At 37.5% G+C, this 23,473-nt stretch overlaps 1 protein-coding gene across 1 annotated transcript in view; it reads left to right on the top strand.

Moving 5' to 3' along the window:
* LOC121371167 (DNA polymerase epsilon subunit 2-like) overlaps positions 1–23,473 on the top strand; it is an 82,505-nt gene that overhangs the window by 12,572 nt on the left and 46,460 nt on the right. Inside the window, exons 6-14 of the mRNA XM_041496848.1 lie at positions 1,978–2,052; positions 2,384–2,467; positions 3,132–3,188; positions 4,732–4,853; positions 6,747–6,888; positions 9,061–9,181; positions 10,617–10,731; positions 12,126–12,309; positions 17,454–17,630. Of these exons, the coding sequence (XP_041352782.1) occupies positions 1,978–2,052; positions 2,384–2,467; positions 3,132–3,188; positions 4,732–4,853; positions 6,747–6,888; positions 9,061–9,181; positions 10,617–10,731; positions 12,126–12,309; positions 17,454–17,630 (1,077 nt within the window). The remainder of the gene's footprint in view (positions 1–1,977; positions 2,053–2,383; positions 2,468–3,131; positions 3,189–4,731; positions 4,854–6,746; positions 6,889–9,060; positions 9,182–10,616; positions 10,732–12,125; positions 12,310–17,453; positions 17,631–23,473) is intronic.

The following is a 23,473-nucleotide window of genomic DNA, read 5'->3' as shown; positions in this document are numbered from 1 at the left end:
TCTTAAAAAGAATCATGGTCATCCACGCTTTTTTATTACTGGTGTATGTGACGTAAACACTGGGATCAAACGTTTTCCCAAAACAACGTGGACGAACCGACTTTCCAATGACAAGGGGTGTTAGCTTGTCTATTCCAGTAGCATTAGCACACAGTGACACTGTTATTCGATCTTTTTGCCTTTTCTGACCTCACACAGGCCCAGTCGCCAGAGTTGAATTTGGTCCAAGTTTATGAAATAAACCCGTTTCATCCAAATTGTAAATGTTTTCAGGGTCGTAATCTATTACATCTTCCTGAAGTTGCTGTCACCCCTCAACTACAGCACCGAGATCAACACTGCCTGCTTCGCCATGTGCCACACGATTGGAAATGTGTCGTTTCTTGAATTTCTGTAGCCATCCGGTTGAATAATGGAAAGTTTTATCTACCCCCATTTCTCCACCAAAGCGTTTTGCCTTCTCAATTAGCATTAGATCGGCATTTTGTGACCGAACATCGGAAAACCACATGAATAGGGCCTGTTCTAAGTTGTCGTGTTTCCCGGTGCGTTGACGAATCAGCTTATTACAATCTTTCGGCACATTGGCCCATTTTGCTTTTTCGTGCAAAATATCACCTACTGTCGATCTACTGACAAATTTCCCAAATTCTTTGCTAAAGTGGCTTGCAATTTCATCTTGCATTTGTTTTGGGTGACTTTCTTTAAAATCTGCTATATCTCTTTTTTCACCAATTGACATTTGCGTACAGCGTTGTTTTGTTGGAGGCTGCGACATGATTTACACATAATTCATAAGACAATGAAAAACATCAACTAGGCCCTACAATAAATACTGTTTTATTAATAAGCAGTGACATGACTAACTCAACTCAGGCAAACATGTTTTTATTGCATCCCATACACAAAAACAATTAAACTATAAAATGACCTCACAAATATTAAACAAATATTTTGTACAAAGTTTAACTTTAATCCTATATCAAAGAATCATGAAGGCCATTTCACTTTGATCACATATTAAAGATCACAGCTACTACTTAGGATGACATAACATGCCTAAGATGTGTTCAGTGATTCTTTGCACTGTTGTAAAGATTGAACAATAGACATGTTTTTTCACCATAAATGACTGCCGGTGCAGGAACTAGAATATTCTGTTATAACGATCAGATTAAAACTGAAACACATTGGTTCCCAGTAAAAGTGTGCCGGTACCCGAATATTCCGCTGTAATGGATACCGTAATAATGAGAGTTGTAATGGATACCGTAATAATGAGAGTTGACTGTATATGGCAAATAATGAAACTAATTATGCCACTGCTGACTAAAAAAATAACTATGTTGCAAAAACAAAGTCTAAAATTATTCACCGGTCTTCATAATGTAGCTGTTATGCTATTGGATTTAAGGCTGGTAGGTTCTGGGTTCCATTTCCAATACTGGCTCCAAGAGAGTTGAGTATCAACAGCCTGATTGGTAGGTTATGGGCCCTACACCGACTTCTCTCTCACTACCCAGTAACAAGTAACATTAATCCCTGTCCTGGATAGAGAGCTCAGATAACTGATTCAGTAGCCTAGGACAGTGTGCTAGAACCTTAATTCAGCCCCCCCCCCCCTCACTTGTGACCCTTTTTTCTTTCTTTTTTTCTTTTTTACATATTAATGTTTGCCATAGTAACCAAAATCTGATATAGTTTGTACCCGATCCGTCAGTGACCCCTCCCACTCCCAAAGTCGTTCCTTCTGGCCTGTAATTGTATATAAGCACAGAAATACATTAAAACTTACAGCAAACTTATTGAAATTTAATTTCTGAAATAACCCTTATATATGTTTTTGTTTTCGTAAAACTATTTATATTGTCTGTACACATACATTTGTACCTGTAGCTTCAAAATTAATATGTTTGTTAAATGTATAAAAAGCACAAGCACTGTTTTCAATGTTGATTTTTCATTTGTGTTTTACAGCGAACATTAAGACATGACCTGTTTACAATGCCAGTATTAAAAGGTGTACCAGAAGAAAATAACAAAAAGTTTCAAGTAAGGAAAATATAATAGCAAACCAGTATACACCAAACTACATTGTGTGCCATTGGTATTGTGTTTTAGTGTTGATAGATATTTTTAATATACCTAAGTATTGAGAAATGAATGGACATGTTTTATAATATGATTGTATGAAAGTAAGGGAAATTATTCTGCAAATCAATACAATTGTATGTTACAAACGACATGTTGTGTGTTTTTTTCTTTTCAAATGGTCACCTGTTTTAGGATCATGTAACCTGTATTAAACAGGCTAGATATTAGATCTTTGAGATGGCTTACTAAACAAAGAGAATATTTTTGATGTAACAAAAATCTTTTTCAGCTGAAACCGATAGAATATCTAATAGGCAGCACTTCGAAACTAGGGGAGATAATTGTGCTGGGAATGCTGACACAGCTGAAAGAGGTACGTACTTTCAGTTTATTTTATTGTACTTTTTCATAATCCACTAATAAAATTTAATTAAAGATATATCTGGAAATAAAGAACTATAGCAAAAAACAAGAATAAAGATTTAGTCTGTATTCACATATGTTAAATTACTTAGCTTGTATATCTTTTAATAATCACTCGTGTGTAAGAAAAGTGTACATTAATCTTTTTCAGAAGTATGTTTATTCTTTCATTCTCTAGACAAATCGATTATCCATATGTTACAATTACTAATTGTTTAATATCTAATAGCTAATAATTAAATGTGCTAATCTTATTACATTTTGTTTTCTTCAATTCATTCATATTATAATTAAATTTCCGTTACATTCATTGCTATTATCTTCATACCGTTGATCCAGCTGTAGCAACGAGAGTTTATTCATTTCTTGATGAACATAAAAATAACATCACTTTATATTGGTCTGTTGTCTTATTGAGAGTTATTGTTTAGAACCTAAAAAATAATTCAAAATAAAATATGAACTTTTAGTGTTATTATTTGTAGGTATGTTTCAAATTTAATTTAAAGTAGCGTCTGTTATTTCTTTTATGTTTATCAAGGTATGAACCAAAAAAAATCATCCGCAAACTGTGTAAATTGACGAAGTAAGAATGTTTTCATTATATATTTCAGGGAAAATGGTTTCTAGAAGATCCCTCTGGAGCTGTACAAATTGATCTGTCAAGTGCAGTATCCTTGTTATTGTTATATATTTTTTATGTGCTGTACAAGAAAGATGATTGTGAAATCATCAGTCTGTACTTTTTTCAATTTGCTAAATTTAATTGTTATTTCTGTATTAAAATGTAAAGCAAATAGACAAGTTAGCAGATTGATTCACAAAAATATTATAATAAAGTCAAAGAAAATTTATTGTAAAAGGTAGCTTAGAAGACACTGACACTGATTTTTATACACCCGTCTATGATGGGTCGTATTATGGTATGGTGTTGTCAGTACGTACGTACGTACGTACGTATGTCTGTTGACTTTTTCTTGTCCGGATGCATACAGGACCATCAAACCTCACATGTAGGAACAACTTGGGATGGCGGTGTGTTGCGTACTATTACTAGGTCACTGTGACCTACTTTTCAGTCTACTGCACATAACAGTAAAGCCTTATCCGGACCATATCTTGCATACAGATGCATACAGGACCATGAAACCTCACATGTAGGAACAACTTGGGATGGCGGTGTGTTGCGTACTATTACTAGGTCACTGTTACCTACTTTTTATGGTCTACTGCACATAACAGTAAATTGTTGTCCTGACCATATCTTGCATACAGATGCATACAGGACCATCTAACCTCACATGTAGGAACAACTTGAAATGGTGGTGTGTCACATATTATTACTAGGTCTCTGTGATACAAATAAATCAAATAATTTGTCTATATTCTGAACATCATATGGTTTTCCATCAAACTCCTGACGCGCGTATCATGTACATCACTGGTACTCTTGTTATGTTATTGATATCATTTCAATTCAGAATTTCCGAAATATAATAGTATGAGTGAAAAATACTTAATAATAAACAATTGTGCAACTTGTTGTTATATTTACATATCCCTTAAATTTTGAGTGATGTAAATATTCTAGTGGCTACAAAAATATCTTATGTATGTAACAGTTCCAGCATCATTTAATCAAGACGAAGTACTGAAAAACTGTAATATGATGTTTGTTGAAACAGTGCCAGATTAGAGAGTTTCTTTATACTCTGTCCTGACCTCTTAATTTGACATTTACCCCTTTTTCCACCTGCCCACTTCCGTCAATACCTGGGTGCCGCTCAGGTGAAAGAAGGAAGTTGAGGTCATGTGACCGGAGCTAGGAAGGTGTACATCGGAAGACTTCGTAGCCATTCAGCTGTTTAATGTTTGGACCGTAAGGTGGAAAAGGGGGGAAATGCCAAAGTAAGAGGTCAGGATAAGTATTAATAAAAGAGAAAACACGTAAAATCTTCTTAATTTTTGTGGTTTTATAAGAAAGTTTGGGACTGACACAAATCAATGTAGTTTAGATAAATGTTATGTATAATGTTTTATATACATGTTGTTTATTTTTACAGTCTGGGTTTTCATTTCTTCGTTGTGATAAAAATATCACACTCTTCATTCAGTATACATACTATCATTGACTAATAAAGCAAGATGATTTGCATACACAAGATTGTTGATGTATTAGTCCATACATGTTGAGTGGTTTACCTTAACTGGTAGAACTTCCACACAGGTCTGTTTACAGAGAACTCGTTCGTTCTTGCAGAAGGCTGGTACGAGGATGGAATATTTCACGTTAACGCATTTGGTTTTCCCCCTCCTGAGCCAGCTAAAACATCAAGGTTTGTTTCAATGTACAGACTATTTATAAAAATTAATGATTATTTAGTATAAGTCAGAGAGTTTTATAGAATAAATTAGTTTCCTGCTTAAAACATTCCTGTTGCTTATGTGTGTTGAAAGTTGTTTTTGTTTTGTTGTTTATGTTTCACAGTTTTATGGTATGTGAGATATATACAGAACTTCACATACGTTGTATTCGTTTCCTATTTATTGCACAAGTTTATTTTGCTTAAGAATATATATGTATGCACTTTCGCAAAATAAATGAGTGCAATAAATAGGAAGCATAAACAACATATGTGAAGTTCAATATTTATTACATACCTTCCTTTATATTTTACAAAAATGGTTTTTAATTTAACGTCATAACTACACTGTTATTAAATCTATGATCAAAACTCCTTTAATGGATTTACTTAACGTTAAGAATCATACTCTGCAGCAGCCTTGTGTAATATCTCAAATACGATGTGACGTCATTTGTAAATCATATATGACATCAATAAATAAAAGGCACTGACTGCAGTAAGGACATTTAAAAGTTCTGGTCCATATCGCACATATGTGCAATACAAATAAATTTATCACACAGTTTCAAAATGTCTTTATCACTATATTAAGATTGAATAGGTATGTAATAAGTTTAATTCCATGGAATTCTTGTTTTATTATCTAATAAATGAGTGTTTCCTGCTTAAAACTCTTGCTGCTTAAGTGTGTGAAATATTTGTTTTGAGTTCATTTAATAATATTGATGTTTCATCATTTGTTATTATACTTCTTCCTCTAAAAAGTGAATGGTCGCATAGTACAGGACTTGTCCACTGATTTATTCATTATCATTTCTGTTGCCTCCAGATAAATCAAATATTGTCAACATAATATTAATAATTCATCATTTGTTATTATGCTTCTGCCTCTGAAAAGTGAATGGTCACATAGTACTGATTTTTTATTATCATTTCTGTCACATTCAGATAGATTATATATTGTGGACATTGTTTTAATAAACCAAACCTGCTTGTGCTGGGATGGCATTAAACATTCATTCATTCATTCATTCATTCATTTACCGGCCTCGGCGGCGGCGTGGCAGGCCATCGGTCTACAGGCTGGTAGGTACTGGGTTCGGATCCCAGTCGAGGCATGGGATTTTTAATCGAGATATCGACTCCAAACCCTGAGTGAGTGCTCCGCAAGGCTCAGTGGGTAGGTGTAAACCACTTGCACCGATCAGTGATCCATAACTGGTTCAACAAAGGCCATGGTTTGTGCTATCCTGCCTGTGGGAAGCGCAAATAAAAGATCCTTTGCTGCTAATCGGAAAGAGTAGCCCATGTAGTGGCGACAGCGGGTTTCCTCTCAAAATCTATGTGGTCCTTAACCATATGTCTGACGCCATATAACCGTAAATAAAATGTGTTGAGTGTGTCGTTAAATAAAACATTTCTTTCTTTCTTTCTTTCTTTCATTCATTCATTCATGAAACCTCGACTTTATAAGTGAAACACTTTTGTGAAGTGTTGTAATTAAGGAAGGGACATAGCCGAGTGGTAAAGTGTTCGCTTGATGTGTTGTCAGTCTGGGATCGATCCCTGTCGGTGGGCCCATTGGGCTATTTCTTATTCCAGCCAGTGCACCACGACTGGTATATCAAAGGCTGTGGTATGTGTTATTCTGTCTGGTGGATGGTGCATATAAAAGGTCCCTTGCTATTAATGGAAAAATGTAGCATGTTTCCTCTCTAAGACTATAGTATATGTCAAAACTATACATCCAATGATAAATCAATGTGCTTGAGTGGTGTCATTAAACAAAACAAAGTTTGTTGTCGTTTAGTGAATCATCTTCAGCAGTTTGTTAAAAGTCTGTTATATTTTATTTTAATACAGAGCATACTTTGGTAACGTTAACTTTTTTGGAGGACCTTCGTCTGTTAATGTAAAAGCATCGGTGAGACTGAAGCAGGTAGAGGAGGAAAACGAAGATGCCATGATTGTCTTTCTCTCCGATGTCTGGCTGGACCAGGTTAAGGTAAGGGAGATAATGCAGTCACAGGAAAACGAAGATGCCATGATTGTCTTTCTCTCCGATGTCTGGCTGGACCAGGTTAAGGTAAGGGAGATAATGCAGTCACAGGAAAACGAAGATGCCATGATTGTCTTTCTCTCCGATGTCTGGCTGGACCAGGTTAAGGTAAGGGAGATAATGCAGTCACAGGAAAACAAAGATGCCATGATTGTCTTTCTCTCCGATGTCTGGCTGGACCAGGTTAAGGTAAGGGAGATAATGCAGCAGTCACAGGAAAAACAAAAGATAATGCAGTCACAGGAAAACGAAGATGCCATGATTGTCTTTCTCTCCGATGTCTGGCTGGACCAGGTTACGGTAAGGGAGATAATGCAGTAACAGGAAAATGAAGATGGCCTCAGATTACAGTTATCTTCCCATTTGGTTGTCCAAAATCCGGAAATTTGACCGCGCAAGTAGTCTGCTGTTTGACTGTGATTATTTCATGGCAGACAGCTATGAAGTGGCAACTGTTTGACTGAACTGACAGGGGATAGCATGTAGTTTGTAAACATGTGTAACTTGCTGACATTGAAGACTTGTTTGTGGTAATTCCGGCCCATGCAAAAGTAGTGCTTTTTGTGTAAAATGGGTGTACTCCGGCCTGGTTTAGAGGGTGGGTCTGTTTAAACCAATATGCTGGGAGAAAGAGCTGGACAACAGGGGTTGTCCTTTTCAGGGTATGTGTCCCCCATGCAAGCAAAGGTACATACAAAACTTCACGGGCCTGCTGATATTAATAAAAATGTTATGGCCACTAAGGCTATATAGAAACATATAGCGAAATTAATTGTGGTCTGAGGCCAGATGCCATGATTGTCTTTCTATCTCATGACTGGCTGTACCAGGTTAAGGTAAGGGAGATAATGCAGTAACAGGAAAACGAAGATGCCATGATTGTCTTTCTATCTCATGTCTGGCTGGACCAGGTTAAGGTAAGGGAGATAATGCAGTAACAGGAAAACGAAGATGCCATGATTGTCTTTCTATCTCATGTCTGGCTGGACCAGGTTAAGGTAAGGGAGATAATGCAGTAACAGGAAAACGAAGATGCCATGATTGTCTTTCTATCTCATGTCTGGCTGGACCAGGTTACGGTAAGGGAGATAATGCAGTAACAGGAAAACGAAGATGCCATGATTGTCTTTCTATCTCATGTCTGGCTGGACCAGGTTACGGTAAGGGAGATAATGCAGTAACAGGAAAACGAAGATGCCATGATTGTCTTTCTATCTCATGTCTGGCTGGACCAGGTTACGGTAAGGGAGATAATGCAGTAACAGGAAAACGAAGATGCCATGATTGTCTTTCTATCTCATGTCTGGCTGGACCAGGTTACGGTAAGGGAGATAATGCAGTAACAGGAAAACGAAGATGCCATGATTGTCTTTCTATCTCATGTCTGGCTGGACCAGGTTACGGTAAGGGAGATATAGAGGATAGTCCCCGAGTGTCTTGTGATATCATAATTTATCAGCATGTGTTTATAAAAGTATGAAATCAGAAATCAACGGGTGCTGAAAAATTATGATATCACAAGACATGAGGGAGGTATTCTTTTTATCATCCATTATCATTCTTTTCATTTGTGACAATTGTAAACAATGTCGGTAATGTGGGTTGAATATCACTATATTTGGCAGCGATAGACTCGTTAACTAGCAGAACGACAGAGGCGTGACATCACTAATGATAGGTTTAGTGCTGAAACATTCACAGTGACGTAACAAAATAATGTCTTGAGATTAAAATTTAACCAGTCAAGATTATAAGAAATGATATCTCCTAGGAGAATATCACAGGAGATATCACAAATTATAGTGCCAGCGATATCTCCTACAAAAACCTTTAATGGATGATAAAATGCAGTAAATGGAATAATTATCTCCACTTATTGAACATGAATTAAAGATTTTGAAGCTCAGGCTTGTATGCCAACTGTTGAACTAATTGAAATTCTGGAATTTAAAAAAAATCATTTTATATATATTTCAATGCAAATCTATTTTATTTTAAAGCTTACAAAAACTCATCAACAAAATTTGGAATTTTTGTATGATTTTGAAAAATAAAAAAAGTATACAGATCTCCTTTTTAAAAAGGTCTATGATACATGTGAAAAATACTGTGTTTCAGGTTTTGGAAAAGTTGAAAGAACTGTTCAGAGGGTATTCAGAATTTCCTCCTACTTGTTTTGTGTTATGTGGCAACTTTACGTCGGCACCTCATGGAAACCAACACACTCAGGTGCTTAAAGGTAAATTATTCATGTTTTTAGATTATAGCAATAGTATAGTCGGAGCTGTATTCTTACCAGCTCTTTTTAACTTAAATCAGACATCAAAATGAGCATAGTGCCTGATAAACCTTGTACAGGTTACCATCAATTATGGACCTGGGCCCCGTTCCAAAAAGTACAGGTTACCATAAATTATGGACCTGGGCCCTGTTCCAAAAAGCGATATCTTAGCCCTAAGATCAACTTAAGTACATAGGGTAGCTATGCGTCTAAGGTAATCTTAGCCCTAAGATCAACTTAAGTGCATAGGGTAGCTATGCACCTAAGGTAATCTTAGGGCTAAGATCGCTTTGTGGAACAGGGCCCAGGGGCCTAATTGACAAAGGTCTCTTAGGGTCTGTTAAGACAACAATGTGAGATAGCAAAATTGTGAGAGTTTAGTGAATAGATTTTGACACATTTAAAATTTACAATTCCCATTAAAATTCCTTCAGAAAGATACTTTATTATTCATTCATATTACTGTTCTTGTAAGTGTGTGAGATTTATATTTAAACAGCAAACGTTATTGATATGTCATAACCTCCCAGTAACTTGAACGACTATTCTCGACTTATTTCTATGCCAACAACATTGGATGTATTCAACTGACAAAAATTATCTCTTACGTTAAAGGAAAGGAATGTTTGTTAAACAACACTCTGATGTATTTTAAAATTACAGCCGCTTGCGTTTATTACTACACATAGCTTTGATAGCAACAGTAGAAGTGTAGGCTATTTCAGTCAAATAGCACCAAAGGATCTTTATACATGCACTTTTCACAGACAAGACAGCATATATGACAGGTTTTATAGTTTTGGAGGCAGGGTTTGGAATGTGAAAAACCTGGTATGTTCGCCGAGGAAGATCAATGCTATAACATATTGTGCCTCAGGTGAGCACTACCACTGATCTGCCTGATCTACGTGCCACTTGGGCAGTTATACACTCGCCTGAAGTGCTTGGCTTGTAGGTAGGTAGGCATTTTGGCATCAGTCGACCCATTCTCTGATCAGGTTTTTTCCTATCTCACCCAGTGCCCCATTACTGGTATATCAAAAATCATGGCATGTGCTGTCCTGCATATGGAAAAGTGATAATATAAGATTCCTTGCTTCTGCTTTAAAAATATAGTGGGTTTCCTCTCTAAGACTATATGTCAGAATTACCAAATATTTGACATCAAATAGGCAGTGATTAATAAATGAATGTACTCTGGTTGTGTCATTAAACAAAACAAACTTTTATCTAATTTTTAAAACAAGTCTACAAAAGAAACTGAGAAACTATTATCTTTGATTGACATTCATATTATTGTTAGTGCATTCCACACATAACCTTTTGCATTTCAGTTGACTTAATGCTATCCAGTAAAGTATCTTGTAAATGTTATGTCATCTATCCATTTCAGAATCATTTCACAGTTTGGCTGAAATAATCAATGACTTCCCGTCGTTGAAGGAAAACAGTCGTTTTGTTTTCGTTCCTGGCCCCCGAGATCCTGGCCCAGCCACAATATTACCACGGTAGGCATCTTGTAGACATACAAATATGGTTGAAGATACATGCACTAATATAGATCCCTGAATTTGTTCTGACCAAGAGTCTCTGTTGATTGCAATTTGCAAACCAAGAATACACTCAACTAGTACAGCACGATTTGTTTGGTGTTCCTTAATTAAATGAAAGAGTTTCAACCACTAATCCATTTTATTGCAAAATGTGTGACTCAATAGTGAAAAACAAAGTTCATGAGTTAGCATATAATAATAATAATAATATTGATTTAATGAAGGTTATTCCAATGGCAGTACATGTCCACTAGTCAAACCTTGTTGCCTGTTAGGTATTAACCGTTAAACTACTGGATTAATTTTTAACAAAAACCACGTTGAGTAAGTACAAGTTTATAATTTTTACTCACATATAGTCAATTAAATGTTTAACAGGGGTGGGAATTCTCCTCTCATCAGCTGTTTTCCTCTCATGGAACATTGTGTTTCCTTGCATTTTAATCATCCTTTCCTCCAAAATGTGTCAGATTGCACAGATTTTAACCTAGGATTTCAAGAAATTCCGGGACCCCTCTAGATTTCCTCTTTTTTACAGTTCACCAATTCCCACCCCTGGTTTTATAAATATATAAAAGTTCATATATGAATCGGTAGGTATTATTTCCATGGATTTTTGTAATTTATATGATATTTTAGATCAGATAACGGTGATTAAAATTAGGCAAAATAATTTAAAAGTCGCATTTACTTATGGGCATTTGTGGCCAGCTGTCCAGTATTTGTCCATTATTCCCGATAACAGTGGTTTTATGACCGGAATTTCTTTTTTTAAAATGAACTACGATTCATATCCTAATATTTGGTGATTTTTATTGTTGGTAAAACGATCAAATTTATTATTAAATTAGCTGTCACAATTGGCTATCGATCCCTGAAAATGACCTCGACATGCTGGCATTGTTGTCAAGTGAAAATACTTGCCGAAAACAACTTTTTGAACTCAAAATTCCAATGTATTTTCCATTGAAAAACAACAAACAAAAGCTACCATGCTGTAAAATAAACTGTTTCTGTTAAGAAAAAATCTTTCCGGTGAGTGTCATGTACAGAAGGGCTGGAAATATGAAGTGGGGAAATACACTGTATACTGTATACAGTATGTCGATTGGCATGATGTTGAGAGTGATATCTCGCCTGCAGTAGTCAGAAGGTTAAGTAACATTTATAAAATAAGATTTCCGTTTAATAAAGTAAAAAACATAGAAAAAATAAACATAACGACATGTGTCAGTATGGGTCTTGATACTAAAAGAAGCAAACAAAACATACATATGTTGAGTTTAGTACTCTATTCTGATTCCTAACTTTTTCTGCGAAAACATTAATTTGTTGAATCTTTATTTTAGGCCTGCGATTCCAAATTCAGTTACAGAGGAGATGCAAAGAAAGGTTCCGACTGCAGTGTTCACGAGTAACCCGTGCCGAATCCAGTACTGTACGCAGGAGATCGTGGTCTTCAGAGAGGACATAGTCACCAAGATGTGCAGGAACTGTGTCAAGTTCCCGTCAGACGGAGATGTACCAAAACATGTGAGTGAACATTTCACAGAGTTGCAGCCATTGATGCTTGCTCTGTTGGCATTTTAACTCGGCATTGCACTGTGAGGTTGCAAAGTGAAATAAAAATTAAGTAAAAATTAAATGAAAAAAAATCCCCACCCCTCAAAAAATACAACACCCCAAACAATTGGTACAGTTCATCGTTCTTGATGTTAGAGTTTGTATGAGCTTGTTATTGTCTTTAACTGGTGCTCCTCAAAGGCCATGGTTTGTATTATCCTGTCTGTTGGATGGGTCATATAAAAGATCCCTTGCTGCTAATCGAAAAGAGTAGCCTATGAAGTGGTGACAGCTGGTTTTCTCTCTCAATATCTGTGTGGTCCTTAACCATATGTCTGATGCCATATAATCTTAATAAAATGTGTTGAGTGCATCGTTAAATAAAACCTTTTTTTCTTTACCTGGTGCTCCACAACTGGAATATCTTTGTGATGCTTGCTCAACTTTTCTGTGACAATCTCAGTTTTCATGGTAAAAAATAGAGGCTCTAAATACTAATAACAAACATCATTTTGGAAATATAGGAAAGAAATCCACTAGATTGTGCAAATTAATGTCAGTTGCTTCTAGTTATGAAATTTATGTCATATAAGTTAACACATTTTTTTTTTGCTAAAAGCTTTTTACTGAGGAATAACCCAGGGCTCGCGCTGTCGGTAGCCAAATTAGCCATTGGCTAATTTTTACAAAAAATGGCTAATAAAATTTGCAAGTGGCTAAAATTCTGGCTAAGCCATTTTCTGTCTTCTGGTGTGAACAAACGGTTACATAATCTATCCGACACCTCAAACATAATAATACTACCAAATATTCAATTAGCGTAATAGCGATCTCGTGACCGGTAACGAGAAACGGTGTCATGCAGAATACAGCGTAGGCCTTATAATGTTTGCTTATTTTAATAATCACGGTTATTAATTTTAATGGCATGCATTCAACATGTATGACAGCAATGTCTGGAAAATCTGTAACTTGTTATTTTTACGTTGTAAAATCTTTGAACCAAAGTAGGCTAATAAAAACAGACCGACAATGCATGTCAATTAGAATACACATGCCAGTTCAGGGCCGAAAGACATGTAGGCCATCTCAAGGTCCGAGTTCAGCCAGACCGAGCGAAAACAAAACGTTCGCTAGACTGGTTTGTGCGCTTCATGTTAAACCAAATGGACACGACGAACACCAATCAAATAGTTCGCGAACGTTAGGAAGAACGTTCGTTGGCTGAACTGAACAGCTCTCGGTGGAATATACATCACGCCTCAGTCAGCTGACACCCGAGTGTCAAGAGACATCGTTGCGGACATTAAAGAGTACGATTAGGGGTCATCCATTTAGTACGTACGCACAATTTTCCGATTTTTTGAACCCTCCCACCCCCCCCCCTCCCCCGTACACATGCGTACGCCAGTGCCCATACCCCCCCTTGCGTACATACGCAAAAGATCGTCAGTCAGTACCAGTAAATGTAGACAATGCCACCGTTGATGTCATCATGGTATACTATAATTAATGAATACTGCTCATTGTACAAATGTATTAAACAACGCTTGACGACGAATAAAATGTTTCTAAATGTATTATAAACCGGAACGTCTGCTCTGTTTTAATTACAAAAAAATTTCAAATCATGTTTAATGATTTAATCACAAAACTATAAAACTGGAACTAACTCGGAACTATAAACCTAAAAGTCGGAACTTAGTACCAGTAGGTACAACTTTTTGGGGCACATGACAACAAAATATTGATAAACAATAGGACTGCCTAGATCAATGAGAAAATTTGTAGTGTTATTCATCCAATGCCTCCCAAGGTACACCAAGGGCCTCAAAAATATTTCTGTAGATCGGCGGTGCAAATACAGGCTCTGCTTCCTCAGTTAAGACTGCGTCGCCGTTGAGGTGTTCAGGATCATCATGAATGGCCTCATAGACATCCGGCCCTTCATCCATTGTTTCAACCGTACACCCTCCTCCACGGCGATGCCTGGTCACTGATGCTATTGATGGGAAATAGATTCCACACTTCTTGCACACACGCCCATCAATGTCCTTCATTATTGTAGGGCAGTATGAATCGTACGGGATCTCCTTGTATATCTTGAGTACTTGGGGTACACGCGATGTCAAAGCCATTCTCTCCCATAGATTTGGATACATATCTGTTGGGCGGACATCTTTCGGATCAGGAATAACTGGCCCTGAATTAGAAGACCTTTTTGGTACTGGGGCAGGCAGGAAACGACCAGGGAATATGTCCGTCCACGATGTACGCATTTCCCCACAGCAACCGACGGAGGCGCACTTTACAATGGTGAGAGTGTACTGGCTGATACGACAGTGCTTCGCCACCCAGGCTTCATCAATGTCGTTCACAGTCAAGGATTTATTTTCAACGAATTCTGCTAATACTGGATAGTCATCTAGGGTCATATTGCTCCATAAGCCTGCAAGAACTTCGGCCGCATTCCTAAAGTTTCGTCTTTCCAGCTCATCATCAATAGTCACCCCTGAACTGTCCAAGTGGGAACCGCAAGCGTCATGAGGTAATATGATACCAGCCAACTCCTTGCTAAGGGGAGCCATTCGTCTTTCCACGAAGTTGTAAGCTGATAGACCGGGTGCCGTGGTCAATGCGATGTAACATCTAGATTGAACTCTTTGAAATGATGAATTGCAACCTGGAGTGTCTTTGGAAACCGGGGGTTCTCATCAGGACCTCCATCCGTGAACACCAGGACGATAGGCTTCATGACACCGTCAGTTTTTGCCACAGCCTGGAAGGAGTCCAACTCCATTAGTGTCTCGAAATCTTTACCATGCGTGAAAGCAGTGCTGCTGTCATGCTTGGCACTTCTAATCGCTATGTATAGTGGGCCAGAATAGGATATCTCAAAATCCAACCTTGCTGACGGCTTACGTATGACACATCCTGCGTAGACAGAGGGGGTTAGCTTATGGTTTCCTGCAATTACAAAGTCATGATCTGAGAGCCTCATTTCATATTCAAGGCACATCAAAAGGGGTGCTTGTTTCGTAGCAGCTGTTAGACGTATTGGTACGATCTAGAACGTCATTAAATAATCAAATTAACTATATATATATTTTTAATTTTACCCTAATAACACCCCCCCCCCCCCCCCCGCCGTACGCAGGCGTACGCAAATTGGCTCTTAAATTTTCAACCCCCCCACCCCCCCAAAATGCGTACATACTAAAAGTATGCCCCCTTACGCAAAAGTAAATCTTGATGTAAATTTGTAGAAAAACAATAGTTATTTGCATCAATGAATACCTAACTGCAGTTTTTGTTTATTCCTTTGTCTTTGTTAATTTCGTACCCATGGTCGAGAGAACGCATGCAGATCGCGATCGCCGGAAATGAACATGCAGCATTTAAATTATACAAATAGCAGTTAAATGTACACTGAATAAAATTAGTTTACAATAATCATATTTGTTAGATAATTTTAGATATAAATTGTAAGACTGTTAGGTGACATTTAATAAGTTAGACGGATTTTAAAAAGACCGTAAATTTGTATTTTATTGAATTTTTTTTTTTTTTTTTTTTTTTTTTTTTTTTTTTTTTTTTTTTTTAATAAATGGAGTCGGCATTCTTAGCCGAGGTATTTTGTATGCAGAAATCACAACAAGAATTTAACACCACGCTGAAATCAACCGCAACAACATGGCACAAATTATGAAATTGTTTGTGGTGGGGAATTGATGGGTCACTTAAAAAAAAAGAGAGAGAAAAAAAAGCAATTCAAACTAACATAAATATTGCTATTTAAAGAAATAATTAGCTCTATATATATATAAAAAAAAAGCTCTCGAATTTTTATTTGGAAAAAAACAGAAGAAAAAAACAACAATACCCATAAACATCCAACCCACCCCCATATTTCTGTATGTATGTTAATTTAATGCCATAGGCCTTAGAAGTGGGTGTGTGTGTATGGGGTACTGGCTTCAAACTCTGAAGATATTGCATAACCCCATCCCAACCCCACCCACGCTAAAAAATCGAAGTAATATATTAACTGCCCCTACCCCCATTGAGGTTTTGTTATTCCTATTTATTCCAGTTTGTACACAATTAGCTGAAAAAAAAATATTTTCATATTCATATATAAATACTCTATACAGTACTGCCTAAAACAAATTTGGCTAAAGCATTTTCAATATGGCTAATAAAAATTCCATTTGGCTAATATTTTGACTACAGGTATTTTTGATCCAGGGTGAGCCCTGATAACCATCAGTTAATCAGCTGCTGAATTCTCCAAATTGTGAATTCATAAACTTTACTGTGCCTAAGATTGCTTAAAATGTCCAACCATAGGAGACTATAGGTTTTCTGTCTGTCCTTCTTGTCCCACATATAGTTTTCTGGATGTTTTGTTACAATGCCTTGCTATTTTGTGTATAGCTTTATCATGTACCTTTACAGATTATGTTTGACTTTCGTGGCTATCTACACATTTTTGCCCCTGAACTTATGAGAGGTGAACATGTTTTGGGCTTGGTAGAGAAGAATGCTTACAGTTATCTGTTTTAAAACAGTATAAATGAGAAGTGTTGATGGTGAAAACATACAAGTTTATCCTGGCTGTGGTTTAACCGGAAGGGTCTATAGGTTTCGTTTACATCCTTCTGTCTGTCTATCCAACGTATACTTTTCCAGATTTTTTTCCCCACTTTTTTCACAATGCCTCGAGATATTGAGCTGATATTTTGTTTGTAGCTTTATTATGTATTGTTACAGATCAAGTTTGTCTTTCTTGACAATTTATGCATTCTTGACAGAGTTATGGCCCTTGAACTTAGGAGATTGATTGCTAAAGAATTTGATTGCTGGACTGTAATACCTGAAGATATTGAGATGAAATTTTGTCTATAGCTTTATCATGTACTGGTACAAATGAAGTTTAACTTTTCGTGGCGATGTACCCATTTTTCTCAGAAATATGGCCCTTGAAATTAAGAGATACTAAAATTTGTTGGGCCGTGTATTGCTTTAGCAGTACTCTCAGAATGCTTGTTATTATGACTTTAGTAGAGGATGTTGTAAATAAAGGTAATAATCTATGTTATGGTTTGTTTCAGTTTGCGAAGTCGATCATCAGCCAGGCCCACCTGTGTCCGCTGCCTCTACATGTGTGTCCTGTCTACTGGGCGTATGACTGCGCGCTCCGCGTCTACCCACTTCCTGACGTCATCGTGTGCGCCGACAAGTTCGATCCCTTCCACACAACTACTATTGACTGTACAGTCATGAATCCGGTAAGTGGGTTTTATGGTTCTTTCTCTTCCTTCCTCTTGTGTGCGGGTTGATTGATTGATTAATTTTAATTTTAATTTAATAATTATTTTTCCATTCTGTTCTCTTTCCTTTTTCTTACACACCTATTGGTGAAAACATCATGCATTGTTAACACATGTCCGTGTGTTAACAATTTCAAGACATATGACTGGCTGCTCCTAGGTGATGACCAGGTCACCAGTGCCATGCATCCAATGAAAAACAACACGGTGGAAGTAGATTACACTGTGACGTATAGTTAACCTGACAATCGTGTGTCTGTGATGCATAAGTTAGCTACAAGTGCAATGGCTGTAAATAACTTTTAGTCGAATAAGATGTTAAAATTTGTGTAAAACCTGTTTTTTGAGATATGTAAGAAATAGAATAATACATTCGTGTCTGTTAGATAATATTTATCTCACAACGAGTTGTTGTAAAATGTATCGAACTCATGTATTATTCTCTATATGTCATCATCATTTAATGTGACATGTGTCAGTAGTTTTATACTGGTAACAAATCACGTTGTAGGCAGTGAACAGCATAACAAAAAAGTAAAGTTTGTTTTATTTAATGACGCCACTAGAACACATTGATTTTTTATCTTATCATCGGCTATTGGACATTAAACATATGGTCATTCTGACACTGTTTTTTAGAGGAAACCTCTTTTATGACAGGCAGCAAGGGATCTTTTATTTGCGCTTCCCACAGGCAGGATAGCACAAACCATGGCCTTTGTTAAACCAGTTATGGATCACTGGTTGGTGCAAGTGGTTTACACCTACCCATTGAGCCTTGCGGAGCACTCACTCAGGGTTTGGAGTCTGTATCTGGATTAAAAATCCCATGCCTCAATGGGATCCGATCCCAGTACCTACCAGCCTGTAGACCGATGGCCTAACCACGATGCCACCGAGGCTGGTTGCACAGCATCAGCGCAGGGAACATTTCGTTCTATATCACGTTGCGATTCGCTAAGCAAGTTTCAGAGATTGCTACATAATTTTAAAACATTACATAGTAGTTGTTAATAAATTTTCAGTTGACTAGAAATATCTCTAATCAAGATTTTGAAAACAAGATATTCCCTGCAGTGGATCGTCTTTTGAATACATTTCAATGTTACTGACCATTCTTTGATGTAAGCATGGCATCACTGCTTATTTGATCATTATCAGTATTATCTAATATACTAAGGCCCAAAACATACCACAGCTCGGTCTGGATCTGGCGATTATCGTACCAACATTCAGATTTTCAGATTGCCAAACTCACTAGTTCCAGACCCAGAGTCGGTGTGTTGTGGGCATAACTCTGTACTTGTAGTGGGTGAGACATAGCCCAGTGGTAAAGTGTTTGCTTGATGCGCAGTCGGTTTGGGATCAATCCCTGTCAGTGGGCCCATTGGTCCATTTCTCGTTCCTGCCAGTGCACCACGACTGGTATATCAAAGGCCGTGGAATGTGCTATCCTGTCTATGGGATGGTGCATATAAAAGATCCCTTGCTGCTAACCGAAAAGAGTAGCCCATGAAGTGGTGACAGCTGGTTTCCTCCCTCAATATCTGTATGGTCCTTAACCATATGTCCGACTCCATTTAACTGTAAATAAAATGTGTTGAGTGCATCGTTAAATAAAACATTCCCTTCCTTCCTGTACTTGTACTACAGACAATTAAATAATTTTAAAATGCCCTACCTTTTCAGATCACTGATACAATATGTGGTTTGTCTGTCACTGCCCAGCTTAAAATGTTGCCAAATTACACTATGTTATGCATCACCTATACTATGGTTTGTTTGTCAGTGGTATTAGGCGTATAGTTTTTCCTTCCATTCATTTGTTAATCCTATACACAAGTTGAGGTATTAGTATTGAGTGGATGTATTGAAGTTTATTTTGTGTGGTTTATATTTAACTTTGTAGCAAAATTTCATGCCTTGTATTTTATACAATTTAACCTTTAAATATGTGTTTTGTTTGCATTGCTAAATTAATAAAATACTGAGTAACAAAAGAGTATTTTTGAAACTGTTTTTTTTTGTGTGCATACAGACAGACAATAAACTCATCAGTTATCCCATATTTAAATAAGTATATTACATTCACTGCACAATGACATTTATTTGATATTCTCAGAAGCAAAAAAGCTGGTTTTCATGAATTCTAATGAACCCAAACATACTACTTAATGTCATGGCATAAATATTTTATCCTTAAAAAGAAGACATCTGTGTGCTTGCAAGTGAAAACTAGAGCCTAGAAGCTGTTATAATTTTAAGCCTGACACCAGTGAACAAGTACAGAAAAGAATGCTGATCATGCAAAGTTCTAAGTAGCATTGATGAATATTCATGTATTCATTTTATTAAACTAATTTAAAGGCCTAAAAGTAAAAAAAGCGAAATGGTGTTTAACTGTAACCCAGCATGAAAAAATTACATTGGCTGGTTGAACTCAAAGGTAAGTAAATTAAAAAATAGATAAAAGGAACAATGCAAATGGTGTTGATAAATATATTTGCATTAACGCTTGAAATCCTCAGACCTGGACTGTGTGGGTGGGGGATATAGCTCAGTGGTCCTGGCATCATTCCACTATCGCATCCAGTAAGCAGCAGGGCAGGACGTAGACCAGTGGTAAAGCACTGGATTGATGCGCCACTAGAGCACATTGATTTTTTATCTTATCATCGACTATTGGATGTCAAACATATGGTCATTCTGACACTGTTTTTTAGAGGAAACCCGCTGTCGCCACAAATGCTACTCTTTTATGACAGGCAGCAAGGGATCTTTAATTTGCGCTTCCCACAAGCAGAATAGCATAAACCATGGCCTTTGTTGAACCAGTTATGGATCACTGGTTGGTGCAAGTGGTTTACACCTACCCATTGAACCTTGCGGAACACTCACCAAGAGTTTGGAGTCTGTATCTGGATTAAAAATCCCATGCCTCGACTGGGATCCGAACCCAGTACCTACCAGCCTGTAGACTGATGGCCTAACCACGACACCACCGGCCATGTCATGTTGTGTGTTGCCTATATATTGAGGTGTAATGAAGAGTTGCTTCCCATTTTGGACCATTTGAAGTAAAGAGTTGCTATTTATAGGATATTAAACAAGCTTCCATTTCATATCTTGTTTATGTCATGGCCCGAGTGAAATAATTTTCAGTTGTCATGATCAAGTGACAATGAACATTATTTCACAAAGTACATAAACATGATACGAAATGGTAGCAAGTTTATTACCCATAACAATTTTAATTTATATCATTGATCTTCATTGCTTGAGTGGGTTAGATGTAGCTCGGTGGTACAGCACTTGCCTGATGCGCGATCAATCTAGGATCGATCCCATCGGTGGACCCATGGGGCTGTTTCTCGTTCCAGCCAGTGCTCCACAACTGGTGTGACAAAGGCTGTAATATGTACTATCTTGTCTCTGGGATGGTGCATATAAAAGATCCTTTGCTGCTAATCGGAAAGAGTAGCCCATGAAGTGGTAACAGCAGGTTTACTCTCTCAATATCTGTGTGGTCCTTAATCATATGTCTGACCCCATATAACCATAAATAAAATGTGTTGAGTGTGTCGTTTGCTTGACATTACAAAATTTGAAGCTGTCTACGTGTACTTTTAAGCTCCTAGTAAATACTTGGAGTTATGACGTCACCGTACTGAAAAACTTGCGCTTTAAAATATCACTAGGATCGACTTTTTTTCATCGTGCTGAATGCCCACATGTGGAATCGTGTATATGGAAAACGTATTGTGTGTGTGTGTGTGTATGTGTGTGTATATATATATACATACATACATATACATATACACTGTATTGATAAACTTGTGCGAAATCATGTTAATAGAAGATGGGTCTAAAAGTTTGTACTGTCCCCTCAATCTGCCATAGTGGACCCACAGACAATGTAGCAAATATTATGGCCTTCAATATATATCATTCATGATGTGACACTGGATGGAATGAGGCCAACACCATTGATCAACAGAGAGGGATCAATCCAGTGGCCTGTTGCATCCGAGGTACATCCTGCAGCTTTGAGGTGCATCCCATTCACTTATTGCTTGCATGTTCATTCTTTGTGGTTTTGTGCCTTCTGTTATGTACAAGCACACTGTCCTGGGCACTCACTTTGGCTATCTGGATTGTGGCCAGGATGTAGTTTAATGGTTAGTGAGAGAGAAGTCAGTGTAATAGCCTTAGTGTTAAGCAGTATAGTGTTAAGCAGTGTAGTGTTAAGCAGTGTAGTGTGTTAAGTGGTGTAGTGTGTTAAGCAGTGTAGTATTAAGCAGTGTAGTGTTAAGCAGTGTAGTGTGTTAAGCAGTGTAGTGTTGGGCAGTGTAGTGTGTTAAGCAGTGTAGTGTTAAGCAGTGCAGTGTTAAGCAGTAGTGTGTTAAACAGTGTAGTGTGTTGAGCAGTGTAGTGTTAAGCGGTGTAGTGTGTTAAGCAGTAGTGTGTTAAGCGGTGTAGTGTGTTAAGCAGTCTAGTGTGTTAAGCAGTGTAATGTTGAGCAGTGTAGTGTGTTAAGCAGTGCAGTGTTAAGCAGTGTAGTGTTGAGAAGTGTAGTGTTAAGCAGTAGTGTGTTAAGCAGTGTAGTGTTAAGCAGTGTAGTGTTAAGCAGTAGTGTGTTAAGCAGTGCAGTGTGTTAAGCAGTGTAGTGTTAAGCAGTGTAGTGTTAAGCAGTGCAGTGTTAAGCAGTGCAGTGTTATAGCAGTGCAGTGTTAAGCAGTGTAATGTTAAGCAGTAGTGTGTTAAGCAGTGTAATGTTAAGCAGTGCAGTGTTAAGCACTAGTGTGTTAAGCGGTGTAGTGTTAAGCAGTGCAGTGTGTTGAGCAGTGCAGTGTTGAGCAGTGCAGTGTTAAGCAGTGTAGTGTTAAGCAGTGTAGTGTGTTGAGCAGTGCAGTGTTAAGCAGTGCAGTGTGTTGAGCAGTGCAGTGTTGAGCAGTGCAGTGTTAAGCACTAGTGTGTTAAGCGGTGTAGTGTTAAGCAGTGTAGTGTGTTGAGCAGTGCAGTGTTGAGCAGTGCAGTGTTAAGCAGTGTAGTGTTAAGCAGTGTAGTGTGTTGAGCAGTGCAGTGTTAAGCAGTGCAGTGTGTTGAGCAGTGCAGTGTTGAGCAGTGCAGTGTGTTGAGCAGTGCAGTGTGTTGAGCAGTGCAGTGTGTTGAGCAGTGCAGTGTTGAGCAGTGCAGTGTTGAGCAGTGCAGTGTGTTGAGCAATGCAGTGTGTTGAGCAATGCAGTGTGTTGAGCAATGCAGTGTGTTGAGCAATGCAGTGTGTTGAGCAATGCAGTGTGTTATGCAGTGCAGTGTTGAGCAGTGCAGTGTTATGCAGTGCAGTGTTAAGCAGTGCAGTGTTAAGCAGTTACAATATTTCTGCACATGGAGCTGGTATTAAGATGTAACATCTACCGGTCTTCAACACACTGGCCGAGCACTGAGGCTGGTGCTCTTACTGTCATTCAGTCATTCCATTAAAAAACCCTTTTTTTAATAGATAAATATTCATAAATATTTTTTCAATTTATCATTTTCTTTATAAATATTTTATCAATTTATTATTCACTTAATTTTCCTTGGGTTCTAAATCATTTGTTTAAAACCTATTTAACTTGGTGATGATGTGCCTGCTTGCTGAAATATAGCTGAAAACAATTTTGAAAACCATAAACCTTCCATGTACACACATGTACATGCAGATTCTCACAGACATTCTTTTCCTTTTTACAGTTGGACACTTTCATTCTAGCCATCATGTTCATTCTGTGATTTACCATACGTTTTTACTTATCACCGAC

The sequence above is a fragment of the Gigantopelta aegis genome, chromosome 4 (assembly GCF_016097555.1).
Source record: "Gigantopelta aegis isolate Gae_Host chromosome 4, Gae_host_genome, whole genome shotgun sequence".
Classification (NCBI taxonomy): domain Eukaryota; kingdom Metazoa; phylum Mollusca; class Gastropoda; order Neomphalida; family Peltospiridae; genus Gigantopelta; species Gigantopelta aegis.
Note: the sequence above shows the minus strand (reverse complement) of the source record. Positions and strands in the feature narration are given on the sequence as shown.